We start from the raw sequence: 16,188 nt of genomic DNA, 5'->3' as shown, positions 1-16,188 counted from the left end.
CAACTTCCACTAGACTAGATCCTCTTCTTATCTCTGCCCATTTGATCATTCCAGATACTTCAAAACAATATCCAAAAATTGGGGGTCAAGGGCTGTGGACTTCAAAGGGGTCATGAAATAGGGAGTATAAGGTCATGGTTCAGAGAGAGGTCCTGCCCTAGCCAGTGTAGCTCAGTTGGTTGAGCAGTGCCCCATGCACTGAAAGGTTGCAGGTTTGATTCCCAGTGAGGGCATATACCCGAGTTTTGGGTTCCATCCCTGGTTGGGGTACTGTTGGGGTGCTGTATGGAGGCAGTCAGTTGATGTTCCTCTCTCTTCCTTTCCCTTTTCTCTCTCTCTCTGAAAAAAAAAAAAAACATATTTAAAAGAGAGAGAGAAAGAGACAGAGAGAGAGAGAGAGAGAGAGAGAGAGAGAGAGAGAGAGAGAGCCTGAAGTCAGACTGCTTGAGTTTGAATTCCAGGTCTGCAACTTCCTGCCTAGGTGATCTTGGACAGGACATTTAATATCTCTGAGCATCAGCTTCCCCCTCTTTAAAAAAAGGATAATACTAGTTATCAACCTCATAAGATTGTTGCAAGGATTTTATGAGAAAAAAAGCAACTTGGGACATTCCTAATAGATAGTAAATGCTTAATAAATGTTAGCTATTATTCGTATTATTCATATTATTTCTCCACAGAACAAATCTGACAACATAGTAGAAAAAAAACAAATCAAAAACATAAAAACACCCCAAAATAACAAAACCCTACACCAAATCCCAAAATATTTCCCTAAGGTTGAGTTCAAAAGAGTCCAAACAGCCAAGCTTGTCTGTTCCTCAAGGCCTACATCTGCCTAGGTGGGTACCCTATACTTTTGAATGTGATCATACTGCCTTCTGCAAAGGTTTGCTTTTCACCCCAGACATAAGCATGAGGAGCAATCACAGGTATTCTCAGGCCTTTGACCTTGTGGGGCTCAGCCCCCCTACATGCTGAGCTAGCAGATGTGCTGGCATCTGGGGGAAGAGAGAACCCTGGCCACTCATATATCCTTTGGGTTGCCCTTGGTGATATCAAAGTTAACGTTGTGTGCATGTCATGGTTTGCTCATGTTTGGAACCTTGGAAATGGACAAACAGCTGCTTCCCTGATCAACCAATTTCTTACCTTTTATTACCTATGAATGCCACCAAGGTCATGTTAACTAGAACTGAAATTAACTGAGAATTGACCTGTGGCATCTCCTATAAGTTATGGGCATGGTTTTCTCCTGGAAATTTTTGCAATTATAGCAATATAATACTGCCACGTAGGGAGAAAGATTTGAGAGAAATGCAATGCAGGTATTTCAATTTCCACTGGAATTTCCACACCAAGTATATAGCAAATACTGAAATTAATTAGATTCTTGGAAGAAAAGGAGCTCTGACATTTTTAGTGAGAAGAGGCTGCCCTCTGCTGGACACTAGGGAAGTCTCTATGATGGCCCTGAAGACAAGGCTGCCTCAAGAAGTTTTCCAGAAAGTGTGACACTTGGGAGTAAAACAAAACCAAAACCAAATAGCATGGCAACAAATTTAAACTTTGGTGTTGTTTTTCTGAATATTTCCAGTAATTACAGACTGTGGAAATGCAATTAAAGGAAAAGGCCCAAGGAAAGGTGAAAGGGACGAGTTAAAAAAAAAATTCATGATTCTTTAAAAAATGCAGTACTGTAAAATCAGCCTCCTTTTCTCCATAACTGCAAATATTTCACTGGCAAGAAAAAAGGGGAGCACATTATAGGAAATACCATGGAGGCTCCGAGGCATGTTGTTAAGAGGGAGACAAGAAAGAAGAATAGTTCCTAAGTGATACATGGTGTTTTCTTGTTGGCTGAGTGAACACATTTCAGGTCATTTCCCTCAAAATGGGATTAACCTTTGCTCTCATGTCTGAGGGGGTAGCAGCAGTTCCCAGAAGCTCTGCAGAAGACCAGTGGCAGAATAACAAAGGGGAAGTCTTCACTGTACTTGTCTCAAACAAACAGAGCTGAGTATAGGAAATCTACAAGGCAGGCCCCCAACATGTTCTGAGCAGGAGGGCCTAATTCCCCCACTTTCATTTTCTAATTATCCTACTCAAGACAGCCCAGGTCCTTATCTGAGTGAGCCAAGCAGTGCCAATGAGCAGGGTGTGAAAATTGAAGGTCATTCCAAAGGTTGGATCTGCCTGCTCACACCCTTTCCCCCCACCTAATAAATAGGAAATTGCCAAAATTAGCCATTCTCTTTTTTTCCAGATGTGTTATCAGACATACTGAGGTGACACCGGGATCAATGGGAAGAGACCTATAGTAAATTATTAACATCCATTAGGGTACTTCAGTACCTTATTAGTTAACTAGTGGCCCGGTGCATGAAATTTGTGCACGGGTTGGGGGGGGGGTTGAGGGGGGGTTGGGGGGGGGGAAGGGGGGATGGGTGGTATGTCCCTCAGCCCAGCCTGCACCCTCTCCAATCTGGGACATCCCCCTCACAATCCGGGACTGCTTGTTCCTAACCGCTTGCCTGCCTGCCTGATCACCCTAGCATTCTGCCTGCTGGCCTGATCGCCCCCAACTGCCCCCCCCTGCCAGCCTTCTCACCCCCAACTGCCCTCCCCTCCTGGCCTGATCGCCCCTAACCGCCTCTGCCTCAGCCCTGCCACCATGGCTTTGTCTGGAAGGACATCCGGAAGGTCTCCTGGTCTAATTAGCATATTACCCTTTTGTTACCCAGAAAGCAGGGCCCAGAGAGAATGGGATATGGGGCAGGAAAGGTTTGATAGGCTGGGAAAAGTAGAGAAAAGGGTCTGGGGAGGGGAAGAGGCCTAGGGTTGTCACTGGAAAAGGACACCTAACATTTTGCCTCCTTAATTACCTTTGATCTGGTGTAATTGTTTGCCTTCTGGTCTCCAGTATCAATAGCATTCGATATTAGAAAAACCACCTAAGGAGTTTTTTAAAAATAATGATGCTGCCTGGCTGGCATGGCTCAGTGGTTGAGCGTTGACCTATGAACCAGGTCATGGTTCGATTCCTGGTCAGGGCACATGCCTGGGTTGCAGGCTCGATCCCTGGTGTGGGGCCTGCAGGAGGCAGCTGATCAATGATTCATCATTGATGTTTCTATCTCTCTCTTCCTTCCTCTCTGAGATCAATAAAACATATTTTAAAAACATAATGACACCTAGGCCCATCTAGGATCACTGACTCGGAATTTCAAGGGGACAGGTGGGAGCAAGCAGAGAGTGGCCATTTTTATTTATTTATTGATTGATTTTTGACAGAGAGGAAGGGAGAGGGATAGAGAATGAGAAACATCCATCAGCTGCCTGCACACCCCCGACTGGGGATGTGCCCACAACCATGGTACATGCCCTTGACCAGAATCAAACCTGGGACCCTTCAGTCCACAGGCCGACGCTCTATCCACTGAGCCAAACAAGTCAGGGTGAGAGTGGCCATTTTTAAGAGGGTCCTCAGATGATTCTCTGTGCAGCTCTGGGTGAGACTCACTGCTCCACAGGTACATCTTCTCCAGCACTGAGTACAACGCTGCTGAAGCACGTAACAAACAGACCCCAAAACATGCCCTTCTCACTGGGCAACTTGGGACCCAAGAGTTAAAAGGGCAAATTACAGACCAATGGCACCAGTTGCCAAATAGTGGTTCTGCAGGCAAATGCAGGTCAAAGAGGAGGCCTCATAAGGCAGGTGTTGGCTCATATCCATGCCTGTAGGTCTGTGATAAAGAAGTTGTTGTTTTTTTAATTGATTTCAGAGTGGAAGGGAGAGGGAGAGAGAGATAGAAACATTAGTGATGAGAGAATCATTGATCGGTTGCCTCCTGCTCACCCCACACAGGGGATTGAGCCCACAACCTGGGCATGTTCCCCGAACGATCAGGAACCAAACCATGACCTCCTGCTTCATAGGTCAACAACGCTCAACTACTGAGCCACGCCGGCCAGACAAGAAGTCTGTTTCAGCTCACACAATCTTTTGGCTGTTAGGACCATTAAGAATCACTTGGTTTTACTTTTATCTCCAGGCATGTAAGGACAGAAGCAGCAGCCCAGAAACTAGAAGCAAAGTCAAAAACAAAAAATCCTACCCCCTTGACGTATTTTATGAAGATAACCTTAAGATTCACTTAAATTTTTAAAAAATGCTCATACCCAGGCAAGATGCTATTTAACCCAATTGTTAATTTAGCCATTATTTATTCTAAGAAGCTACAATAGGAGTTCCCAGTCTGTCTGGGCCACTACAATTCCATAATCTCATGTCCCTTATCTGAATTTGCCTCATTTCATTTACCAAATGTTGGCTACAAATTTGTTTTAATAATGTCAGGTCTACGTTGAACTCTATAGCTAGGAGAGCCAAACAGCTTTCAGTTTTAAAAAAAATCACTTGCTACTTGATATTATTGAACTTGAATGTATCACTACAAAGTCATCCTGCAATTAATTTCCTTTTCCTAATGGGGCGTGTGGCTGGTAGTAACAGAGCACCCCTCACTCCTGGAGGATAGGCTCTGCCTCACATTCATTCAGAAGGTTTCCTGGGTTAAGTCTGACTCTCCAAATCTATAATAATAAAAGCATAATATGCTAATTAGACCAGACGTCCTTCCAGAAGACCTTCTGGATAAAGCCGGGGCTGCGAGGGAAGCCCAGGTCCCTGGTGCCTGCCAGTGGCAGGAGGGAAGCCTGGGTCCTGGGTGGCAGAGGGAAGCTGGTGCCGGCAGCCGGGGGAAGGAAGGACTACTCTTGCACGAATTTCATCCATCGGGCCTTTAGTTAAGTAATAGTAGAAAAGCTCAATGAGGGTGCCCAGTCTCTCCTTCTAGAAGGTACTACGAGGAATCTGCCGCTGTTACACACAATCTCAAGCCTCATTCACATCTTCCAAGTTGCCCTTGGGTAACATAGGACGTATCAAATGACTTACTGTATTTTCTGTGGTCTAGAAATCTGCCAAATGGAAAGCGACAGTTGTATATTAGTTTCAGGTTTCTTCTTACTTTTCTTTCTTCATTGTCCATAAACACGCTCAGGGAACTGTGTACTTGTGCGACACAGTCTTTGCCCCTAGACATGCCAGCAATGCTCTTGAGAGACAGGTTTGCAAGGGATGCATGTTAATAGTCTATGTCCTTAGGAAAGACACTGGTACTAGAGAGGGTTAGGGAATGGACGTAATCACAAGGGTCTGAAGTCTAGAAAGGCTTCTTAGAGGAGAGGGAGACTCAAGATGGCCCTGTAAGTAAAAGTAACAAACAGAGACAAGGATGAGCCTTCTAGACAGGGGAAAATAATTACGTTAATAAAGCATCCATCTGTAAAACAACCTGGGAGAAAGAAATCAAACTAAGTTTCATGGGCATTTTTGGGTCCTATGGGAAGAAAATTAACCACCAATGGTATAAAACCAGATGGCTATAGGAAGTTATTGGCTATAAGATGCAAGGTGTAAGAATGATACCAGGAATTCATTCACAAAGAAGTTATTTTTGCTCCTAACAGCTTCTGGCAAAGTGGTAAATTACCTAAATGTTAGATATTATTAGGTCCACATTGCTATGAATATTAAGATCCTCACTTGATGGAAGTTCTTAACCCCAAAACATAAGATGAAACCCTGAAACTCTCTTTTAGTTATAACAGTGATACACTGAGTAATTCCTACTGTGCATGATTTTTCCACAAATAAAATAAAACCAACCCTCACTGGATTTCCCACAGAATTCTTCCTAGAGTTTTCAGAATAAGCACTTTGAGCTACTTAGACGATAGAAGGCAGGCCTATCCACTGAGGGTAGGCGTGAGGTAGATGGAAGGAGCTGACTCCTTTGTTTTCCAATCTCCACCAAGATTTAAAAGCTAAAGGCAAGAGAGAAAACATCACTTTAAGAAAAGGAAAACTCAAACTGCCAAGATTTATTTAACATTTTCTTTCACAGAAAATATAAGTATGCAATGTAAACACTGACACGTGAAATAAAGCACAAGGATCAGGAAGACAAATCTCTTGCTCCAGCACTGGGCTGCTTCCTGACAGCATTTGCAGCATGAACCACCTGGTTATATGCACTGGAAAAATTGAAGGCAACATTCACTTAGATTTATTGAAACACCAGAGAGCCTCTGAAATACAACAATGCCATACGGAAGTCTGATTTTTCTCTTGCAAAAAAATTAAAGCTGAACACATGTCCACTTACCGACTTACCAAGGCATGTAATTTAATGGAGGAGCGTAAGAATGAATTAACACATGAGCTTTAATGTGCCTGTGCAGGCAAAGATGAAATTGTGCCTCTTTTCCTTCTCCAGAGAAAATAAAATTAACCAAATTAAAAGCAGAGCTGCCTGGCACTGCCCAGAAGGCAGCACAATCACAGTGAGTTCTTATGTCAATAAACCCCAGGAAATGCAAAACACGACCAAGGACTGCCATTGGTGCTTTGCCCAAATGGTCACTCCAGATCTAATGTTGCAGAACCACATGGAGTTTTCAAGGTTCTTTCCCAGAACTCCAAACTAAAACAAACAAACAAACAAACAAACAACAACAACAACAAAAAACGACCCAAATAAATGGTTGGGATCAAGAACCACCTTGATTTAAAACCATGTTTCTAAACTTGAGTTCAATAATAAAGAGTATGGGCTTCAATTTTCTGTGATTATCCCAAGAGATTAAAATGACCAGCCTTCCTCTGGCTGGGTAGTTCAGTTGGTTAGAGCGTCGTCCCAATATGCCAAGGTTGGGGGTTCAATCCTTGGTCAGTGCACACACAATGAATAATAAATTAGTGGAACAAAAAAAATCAATCTCTCTCTCTCAAATAATAAAAAATAAAAAAATAAGTAAAATTACCGGTTTTCTTTCCTATCAGATGACAACTACCCGGTGACAGGTAAACTTTGGCAATAAATGCCTATTACACAGTTTGGTTCAGCAATGGGACTCAGTGTTGTAAGATCTGGCGTTCAGATCCGGCTGCTTCAGAGATCAGAGATCAGAATCCTGATATTGCCGAGTACACCCACTCCCGCACTCAGCTCCATAATCAAAGGCTATTACAATCTATAGTCCTTCATTCCTTGATATTGCACAATCTATGGAGAAATAAGTACCTCAGACACTTCAATCTTATAATGGGCAGAGGGACAGCTCACGCTGAACCCTGATTCTCTAGAAGAGATATGTTACTCTGACCAGGTGTTTGAAACTTTTTCCCAGCAAGCTAACCCCCCTGTACTGCTGAGATGGAGATTTATAAATGTGTTTATATAAATATCACATGAACAATGCCTTCATAACAAAAAACATTCATTGTTTCTACCCTGACCTATAGCATTTGGCACAGTGTCCTGCAGTTTATTGTGCTCTCATTAAAGATATACGTAGAACAGAGAAAACCAAAATCAGGTTTTAAAAGGAATAGGAACTGATATTCCCCAGGAATCCCTGGCTCAATCATGATCTTTGTTTGTGCTATATTATAGTAAGTTCCCGCTCAGAAGGCTTTTCATTTCCCACACGCAAGATGATAAATAGATCAGCGTTGTGCCACTGCAATTAGAACAAGCCACTCATCGCGGACCTCCCTTTCGGAACTCTCCTATTCACCTCTGCAGAAAGTAAAGGGCTTTAGCAACTCACTGCACTATTAATATAGGTATGGCAAGATATTTCAGTGAAAATTCTCTATCCTGTAGTCAGACCAAATGTGCCGATATCTGGAAAAAGTCATCAAGGATTGAGAATTAAATGGCAGAAGTAGTTAAAGCAGCAAGTGGGACCCCAGTTTATCTTCACTTTCCAGTTACCCTCTATTGCCCAGACCTGTTGCCTCTCCAGTGCTTCCACTGGGTCCCAATCTTCCTTCAGAGGGGAGACCTTCATATGGCCACTAGCCATTCCTTCCCTTATCATTTCTTTTCTCTTCTCTTGGGATCAGTTCCTATGGAAAGCCCTTCTCTTTGAAAAATGAAAGATGAAACTCCAAAAAATAGATTCAACCGATTTGCAGATACTAGACACAACTACCCTTGGGGAAATAAGGCACCTATGCTGTGAGCCAGATTGACTATAGAAATGAACTACTACTGGATCCTGCCTGGCTACCAAGGAGCATGACTTCCAAACACGAGCACCGTGTTCCTGCCACCGGCCAGGCTGGACCACGGAGCACTGCTGTGATGAGAGTCTAACCAACAGACAGTGGAGGCTCCGGAGAACTCAAAGAAAAAAACCGATAAAATTCTTCATTAAAACAGAAAGTCAGATTATCAATCTCGTCTCTGGACAACCTCATCATTCTTTTAAGTACTATTTTCATAGTCAAGTGAGGAAATATGGAAGAGTACTAGATGAGAAGCTGGGCAACATAGGTTCTGGTCCTGGTGCTATTACTTACTGGCTATGTGACCTTGGGCAAGTCACTTTACCTTCCCCAGTAATCTCAGTTTCTTCATCTGTACAATGGGTATAAAAACACTTGCCTTATCTACTTCACATTGTGACTGAGGATCAAATGAGATAGTGCAAAATGCTTTATAAACTATGAAATCATGTATGTAAAGGTAATGTATGTAAAGGGAAAGAGAGTACACACTTATTAAAATATTAGGTCATTATAATTGCCTATCTGATGAGAAGCGCCCCATGCAGGATGTGCTTGGCAATGTACACACTCAAAAATAGTTGCTACAAATATACACTGGTCTTTTTCACTAGGGTTGTTTAAAAAAGGGAAATTCTTAATTTCCTCAGAAATGGCCACAGAATATATTACTTAAAAATGTGATATTATCCAACTCTACCAATTGATAGAATTAATTTTCTCCAAATATGTCCTGTGCACGTGTTGCTAATCTCCACTTTTCTACCTGATTTGCTTTGCTTTGCTTTCCGGGGTTTGAGGATTGTGTAGTTTGCATATACTGTATACTGTTCCATTAATAACTTTACACAGGGAAGTCTTGAATTCAAGAAATAGCATGCTAACACTTAAAAAACAATCCACATAGTTACAGTTTGTTGTAAAGGAAATAAAATGAGAATAAGTGGCATTCTAAATAATGAAGTGTGGCCACAGTTCCTCACATCGTTGCCTTTTTCCTGAGGTACCTCCAGGACAGGCCTCGTCCTGTGAAGCGCTTTAGAGAAACTTGGTCTTGCTGGAGGGGAAAGGGCATGTCGGTTGGCGACTGGGCTGTGCTCACTCTCAGCACTAGGGTTTGAACAAGAAGATCTGTGAGAAGCTGCCACACAGCTTTGGTGGAGAGGCCCATACGGCCCAGGAGAGGCGAGCTAGTTCTCAGGTGCCAGGCCAGAGAGTGGAGAACAGCTTGACACAGCCACCCAGTTCAGAGACTTTCAATTCTTCCTATGAGTTGATTCTGCTCTTCTCCGGTCTAGTGAATAATTAAACAGAAGAAAAACAATGAGATGTGGAACACTCTATCTCCCTGGACTTAGGGCCTTTCTCTGCCCAGCTGCCAAAAGGTTACATGCAGAACAGACACTCAGGCAAGAAGTGAATGTGGGTGACTGACCAGCCCAAAGCACCCAGATTCCAGGATTTGTGTCAGGTGGCCTTTATTACAACGTTACAAGTGATGACTGGGAAGGAGTCCTGCCAGTGGAACCACTAGAACAGGATGGCTGTCCGCTGGGACCACAGGCACACGTGTTGCTAACCTCCGCTTTTCTTCCTGATTTGCTTTGCTTTCCGGGGTTTGAGGATGGTGTAGTTTGCATACACTGTATACTGATCTGACAGGAAAGGGACATAAAATGCCCGCAGCAGCTTTGAAGATCTGAAAAACAAGGGGGTGGGAGGAAAGGAGAATTTTACCATTTGAGAGAATTTACTAATGGTACAGAAAATGATTCAAGGAAATAAACTAAGTGCTATAGTAAGGATGTTTTATATAAGCAGCGCAGAAAAGCCTGTTATTTACCTACTAGACCACGATAAAGTACTCAAAACCAAGTACCTTGTTGCCCACACCAAAAAGACAGCCTCCCAGTTAAGTCACGGTATAGCCTTCAAAATAGCTCTCGGTCTTCACTTGGCATTAGAACATACCACAGAGAAGTTGCAGGCCATCAAAGGACTGCTATTTACTGAAATAAATACTTAATACCCAATGGTTTCTGCAGCTAAGAACTGTAGAGACACTCAAATGATCCTGACTCCAGCACTAAATTTCCCTAGAAAGATAAAGAAAAGCATGTCTGGGCTTCCAGTGTAGTGTTCCAGGAATTATTTTTTTTTCTTTAATTTTTATTTATTGATTTTAGAGAGAGAAAGGAAAGGGGAGAGGAAGGGGGTGAGGAAGGAGGGGGGGGGGAGAGAGAGAGAGAGAGAGAGAGAGAGAGAGAGAGAGAGAGAGATTTGTTATTCCACTATTTATGCATTCATTGGTTGATTCTTGTGCCCTGACCAGGGATCAAACCCACAACTTTGATGTATCGGGATGATGCTCTACCCAACTGAGCTATCCAGCCAGGGCTCTAGCAATTCTTAAGTCAAAGAGAGTCTTATACACAAGCTCATGTCATGACATGTCCCTGGCAAGTTATAAAATGTACATATTTGTTATTAAAATATAGGAATAGATGAAAACCCAAATTTCTTATGAGTTTCTGAAAAATACTTCACATTTATGGAACACTCAGCATTGGACAAACACCGGGAAAAGTGCTTATACTTTTAAAGATACTACTTAATCCAGCCAATAACACATAGGAGGAAAGTGATATTATCCCTATTTCATAGATGGGACCTGAGGCTTTCATAAAGTAACTTGCTCGGGTTCACACAGGAAGTGACAGAGCCCTCAGTCAAATCCAGCTTTGATTCCAGATTCTGCACTCAACCACTATGGTTTATCCTGTATCACGGGAACAGGCTAACAGGATTCATAACTTCACAGAAAATGTGGCAGTGATAGTTTCACATTCTGCATCAAGTATTACTTTGTGACTGTGATTTCTGAGTCAAAACATCAAAGCTGGCCCAGTTACTGCCAACCTAAATGAGGAAGCTAAAGGGTGTTCCATTGCCAGCCCTTTCTCAGACTCTAAACTTGTAAATGTCATGTCAATGTGGCATTTGCACTGGCAGCCTACCCCTGGGTCTGGCAGACTCCTGCCATGCCTGCACACAATGAGACCGTGCTTGGCATACACACCCCTTAGAAAGGCTCCCCACTGGGATCCTGGCAATGCTCTGTGCTCAACGGAGATGCACTTCACTTCAAGAGCTAACCGTTCAAGGGCTCTGACAGAGAAAGAGGCTTAGAAGAGACACACGAGATAAACCAGAGCTTCTGCAAACACAATGAACAGGAGGAGAAAGCACCTACCTGAGCCAGAAAGAAGTGAATGTATTCTCTTTTTTTGCAACAGCTGTAACTGGCTGTTTTTTTGTTTTGTTTTGTTTTTGTGGGTTTTTTTGCAACAGCGTGAATGTATTCTTTCTGCCCATCTACACAGATAAGGGGAAGGTCAGAACAGAAGGCTGTAAGCCGGAGCAAACTCCCGCGAGCTTAAGTGTGGTGAAGAAAAGCCAACACTAACTTAGGGTCATCTCCACTCCACGATAAAAGCTTCATTAACAGAGTGAGCACACACTGCCAGTCAGCTTAGTCCCTGGTACAACATTAGGGCCACTGGGCCCAATGTGAGTGTTTGACTTTATTTTGGAACAATTCCTTACTATTTGGAAGGGCTATTATTTCATAATGTTAATCTTTTTAGAGTCTTCCAAAGAACAAAGAGAGATTATACTGATTTTTAAAAAACAGAATAAAAAAATTTTATCTTATAATTACCATATGGATCTATTGTACCCTTTTATAAACTTAAGCTATATTGTAGGATCTTAGTGGTCTCATTTTTTTTCTGTATCTTGGATTGTTTACAACTATGCTTTTTAAAACGAGACTAAAGTAATAAGAAAAAGGAAAATGATGAAATTACCAAACAGAATGATGCAAAAGTAAAATAAATAGTCATTATTTCATTATCTTTCAATTTTATTTTCTTTTTAAAAAAAATATATTTTATTGATTTTTCACAGAGAGGAAGGGAGAGGGATAGAGAGTTAGAAACATCGATGAGAGAGAAACATCGATAAGCCGCCTCCTGCACACCTCCTACTGGCGAAGTGCCCGCAACCAAGGTACATGCCCTTGGCCGGAATCGAACCTGGGACCTTTCAGTCCACAGGCCGATGCTCTATCCACTGAGCCAAACCGGTTAGGGCTCAATTTTCTTATTGCATTGCCCAAAGTATTGCATCATCATTAAATAAGGTATGAAAAACTGAAGACATTATCTTTGCTTTCATTGAACATGTTGAGAATTCAGAATTTTAAAATTGCAATCCATTATGGCAATGAGAAGAAAACTGACAGGAGACATTTTACAAGTATTAGACAAAACAGCAGATGAATGAAAAGAGAAACAGCAGCACTCAAGACTCTGATGATGATGGTGAAATTGATCTAACAAGCAAAATTTGCCAGTGCATCTTCAGATGACAATATACTGCATGAATTTTCTCAAACTCAAGAATTAGTGAGTAGAGAAAAACTAAGATGGCGGAATAGATAAACACCGGGAAATTGTCGCCTCCCACAACAATTGAAAAATACCGCAAAGGACAGAACAGACATCATCCAGAACAACGGGAAGCCTGACTGAGTGTAAATTCTACAACTAGAAGGAAAGAAAAGCACGCTGAGAGCCAGAGGAGCTGCTGAGGTGAAGTGCAGAGGTACGGCGGCTCGCGCGCGTGCAGAAAGGGGGTGGCACCTGAGGACGCGGCTGTTTTTTTTTTGAATCACAAGCTCCCGACTGCTCTGAACTCTGGTTCCAGCAAGTCTCTGGGGACCCAGGACTCATACGGGGAGAAGCTGGTCTGTCGGGCAGCGGGCGAACTTGAGGGCGGCTTTCCCTCAGAGGTGCTTTAGCAATTATCGGGTCACTGAGACTCGCGACTCCGGGCGGAGAATCAGCCATAGCTGCTTTCTCCGCCCTTTGACTCCCTGAGACCCCGCCCCACCCAGGCTGCAGCAGAGGCTTTTGCATGTGAATGTACCTAACTGCAGCTGAGCCAGGCAGACCCGGAACTTCCAAGAGAAGGCCCAAGGCCCCGCAGCGGCTTGCATTGCTTCACAGCTGAGCCTCTTCGTGGCTCCTGCTGTGTGGCCTCAGGCAGAGGCTGAATTAGCACCTCCTTAGATCCAGGAGCCACTGTACCCAGTGGTCAGAGGGGGACCATCCAGATTGCAACTCCTCAGATCCATAAGGGACACACTCAGGGAGCAGACGCAGTGAGCACCAAAGCCCCACTGAAGCAAGTCTTGCCCCAGAAGGGTGTCTTCAGCACAGAAGTTCTCCCACTTCAGACACAGCTGATTCTCACAGCCAATTGGCCTGGAGGTCAATTCCTCCCAGTGATCCTACAACAACCAAGGCACCAAGAGTGCACCAAGAGTGTCCACCCCAGGTAACTGGGGAGGCTGAGCTACTGGGCCCTACAGGACACCTGGCGCGCAGGGCCACTCTATCAACACAGGGAAGCAGCCAAAATGCGGAGACAAAGAAACGGGTCACAAATGGCAGAAATGGAGGAAAGCAAACGACTGGATATAGAGTTCAAGGCCACGTTTATAAGGTTTTTCAAGAATTTTATGGAAACCGCCGATAAATTTAATGAGTCCCTCAATAAGTATAGTGAGACCATGGAGGACATGAAAAAGGACCAACTAGAAATTAAGCATACACTGACTGAAATAAAGAATAATTTACAGAGATCCAACAGCAGACAAGAGGATCCCAAGAATCAAGTCAAAGATTTGAAATACAAAGAAACAAAAAATACCCAACCGAAAAAGAAAAAAGAAAAGAGATTCCAAAAATATGAAGATAGTGTAAGGAACCTCTGGGACAACTTCAAACGTACCAACATCAGAATTATAGGGGTACCAGAAGGAGAGAGAGGGCAAGATATTGAAAACCTTTTTGAAGAAATAATGACAGAAAACTTCCCCTAACTGGTGAAAGAAATGGACTTACAAGTCCAAGAAGCGCAGAGAACCCCAAACAAAAGGAATCCAAAGAGGACCACACCAAGACACATCATAATTAAAATGACAAGAGCAAAAGATAAAGAGAGAATCTTAAAAGCAGCAAGAGAAAGACAGTCAGTTACCTACAAGGGAGTACCCATATGACTGTCAGCTGATTTCTCAACAGAAACCATGCAGGCCAGATGAGAGTGGCAAGAAATATTCAAAGTGATGAATACCAAGAACCTGCAACAAAGATTACTTTATCCAGCAAAGCTATCATTCAGAATAGAAGGTCAGATAAAGAGCTTCACGGATAAGAAAAAGCTAAAGGAGTTCATCACCACCAAACCAGCATTATATGAAATGCTGAAAGGTATTCTTTAAGAAGAGGAAGAAGAAAAAGGAACTCTTACCATTTGCCACAGCATGGATGGAACTGGAGAGCGGATAAATACCACAGGATCTCACTCATTTGTGGACTATAATGAACAACATAAACTGATGAACAAGGACTGATCCAGAGATGGAGAGGCATTGATTGGACTGTCGGGCCTTGGAGGGAAGGTAGGGGAGGGTAGGGGTAAGGGGGAAAGATCAACCAAAGGAGGACTTATATGCAAGCATATAGGCCTAACCAATGGACACGGACAACGGGGGGGTGAGGGCATGAGCGGGGGGCAGGTGGGGGGGTGGTAGAGGGTAACGTGGGGACAAGGACACATATGTAATATCTTAATCAATAAAAATATATATATATATATATAAAAAGAATTAGTGAGTAAACAATATATTTCCAGGAACAAAAAGGAAATAAGGTATTTTCATTCAGTTAGTCATTCAATAGGAAAGACTTTGTCATGCAGTATTTTGCAACAAGAACCTGGACCGACCTGTTATGTTAACAGGGCATCTGACCACAGTTTTGCATCTTTTATTAGGTCTGTGTGTCAAATTTTATTTAATAAAATAAGTGGGCACATGCTGAAGGCAAGTTCATATACAAAGGTGACTGGAAGGACATAGATGAAGTCCTGGCCAGAGTGGCATAGTTGGTTGGTTGAGCATTTTCCCATGCACTGAAAGGTCACCGGTTTGATTCCCAGTCAGGGCACAAACTCAGGTTGTGGGCTTGATCCCCTGATCCCCGGTAGGGGTGCATGCAGGAGGCACCTGATTGATATTTCTCTCTCTCATCACATCGATGTTTCTCTCTTTCCTTTCCTCTCTCTCTCAAATCAATTAAAAAAACGTATTTAAAAAATTCAATGAAACCCTGGCCAGTGTAGCTCAGTTGGTAGAAGCATCATTCTGTACATAGAAAGACCTCAGGTTTGATTCCAGGTCAGGACACATACCTAGGTTGCAGGTTCTATCCTGGGTTCTGGTTGGGGTACGTGCAGGAGGCAACTGATCGATGTTTCTCTCTCACATCAATGTTTCTCTCTCTGTCTCCTTTTCCCTCTCTCAAAAAAGTCTATGAAAATGTCCTCAGATGAGGATTAAAAAAAATTTCAATGAACTGATCATTTTAACTGGTGTTTATAACATCTAAAAGTGAAAATGTTTGCATTACAGAGCAAAAAAGATAGCTGCCTTCTCTTTAACAAAATTGAATCGTTAAAGGTTTCAAAAAATTCTTCAAATTTTGCATTTTGATGATAGAAGTGCAAAAACAACCAGAAGCAATAAGTTAGAACCTATTAGAGATGTACCTGAAGCCCAGAACCAGTATTTTCAAGATGCATAGATTCTACTTTAGAATTAACATTATTTATCTTTAACATCTAAAGCCATTAATTTTTTCAAGAAGATGAAGTGAGGAACAGTCAACACCTCTGAGCTGGGATGGGAACATTCTGTGATTTTTTTAAAACAAAGAGAACAAGTTGAGTTGAATTCCTCGTTTCTAAAACTATCGCTGCTGTTCTAGATGAGTGTCTTTACCATGAATAGCTTTAATATGCTAAGCATGACTAGGATCTTTTAAATTGTTATACTGTACTATTGCTGGAAAAGGGAAAATGAAATTGGTTGTTTGCCTTTGAAAAGAGTAGCTTAGCACTAGAATAATATG

At 42.6% G+C, this 16,188-nt stretch overlaps 1 protein-coding gene across 1 annotated transcript in view; it reads right to left on the bottom strand.

Moving 5' to 3' along the window:
• Window positions 1–7,973: 7,973 nt before the first annotated feature.
• Window positions 7,974–16,188, bottom strand: part of ALG9 (ALG9 alpha-1,2-mannosyltransferase) — a 106,103-nt gene continuing 97,888 nt past the window's right edge. Inside the window, exons 15-16 of the mRNA XM_081099171.1 lie at window positions 9,727–9,845; window positions 7,974–9,440 (exon numbers count right to left, since the gene is read on the bottom strand). Of these exons, the coding sequence (XP_080955297.1) occupies window positions 9,403–9,440; window positions 9,727–9,845 (157 nt within the window). The 3' untranslated portion in view covers window positions 7,974–9,402. The remainder of the gene's footprint in view (window positions 9,441–9,726; window positions 9,846–16,188) is intronic.

The sequence above is a fragment of the Myotis nattereri genome (assembly GCF_964212035.1).
Source record: "Myotis nattereri genome assembly, chromosome: 9".
In the NCBI taxonomy this organism is placed as follows: Eukaryota; Metazoa; Chordata; class Mammalia; order Chiroptera; family Vespertilionidae; genus Myotis; species Myotis nattereri.
Note: the sequence above shows the minus strand (reverse complement) of the source record. Positions and strands in the feature narration are given on the sequence as shown.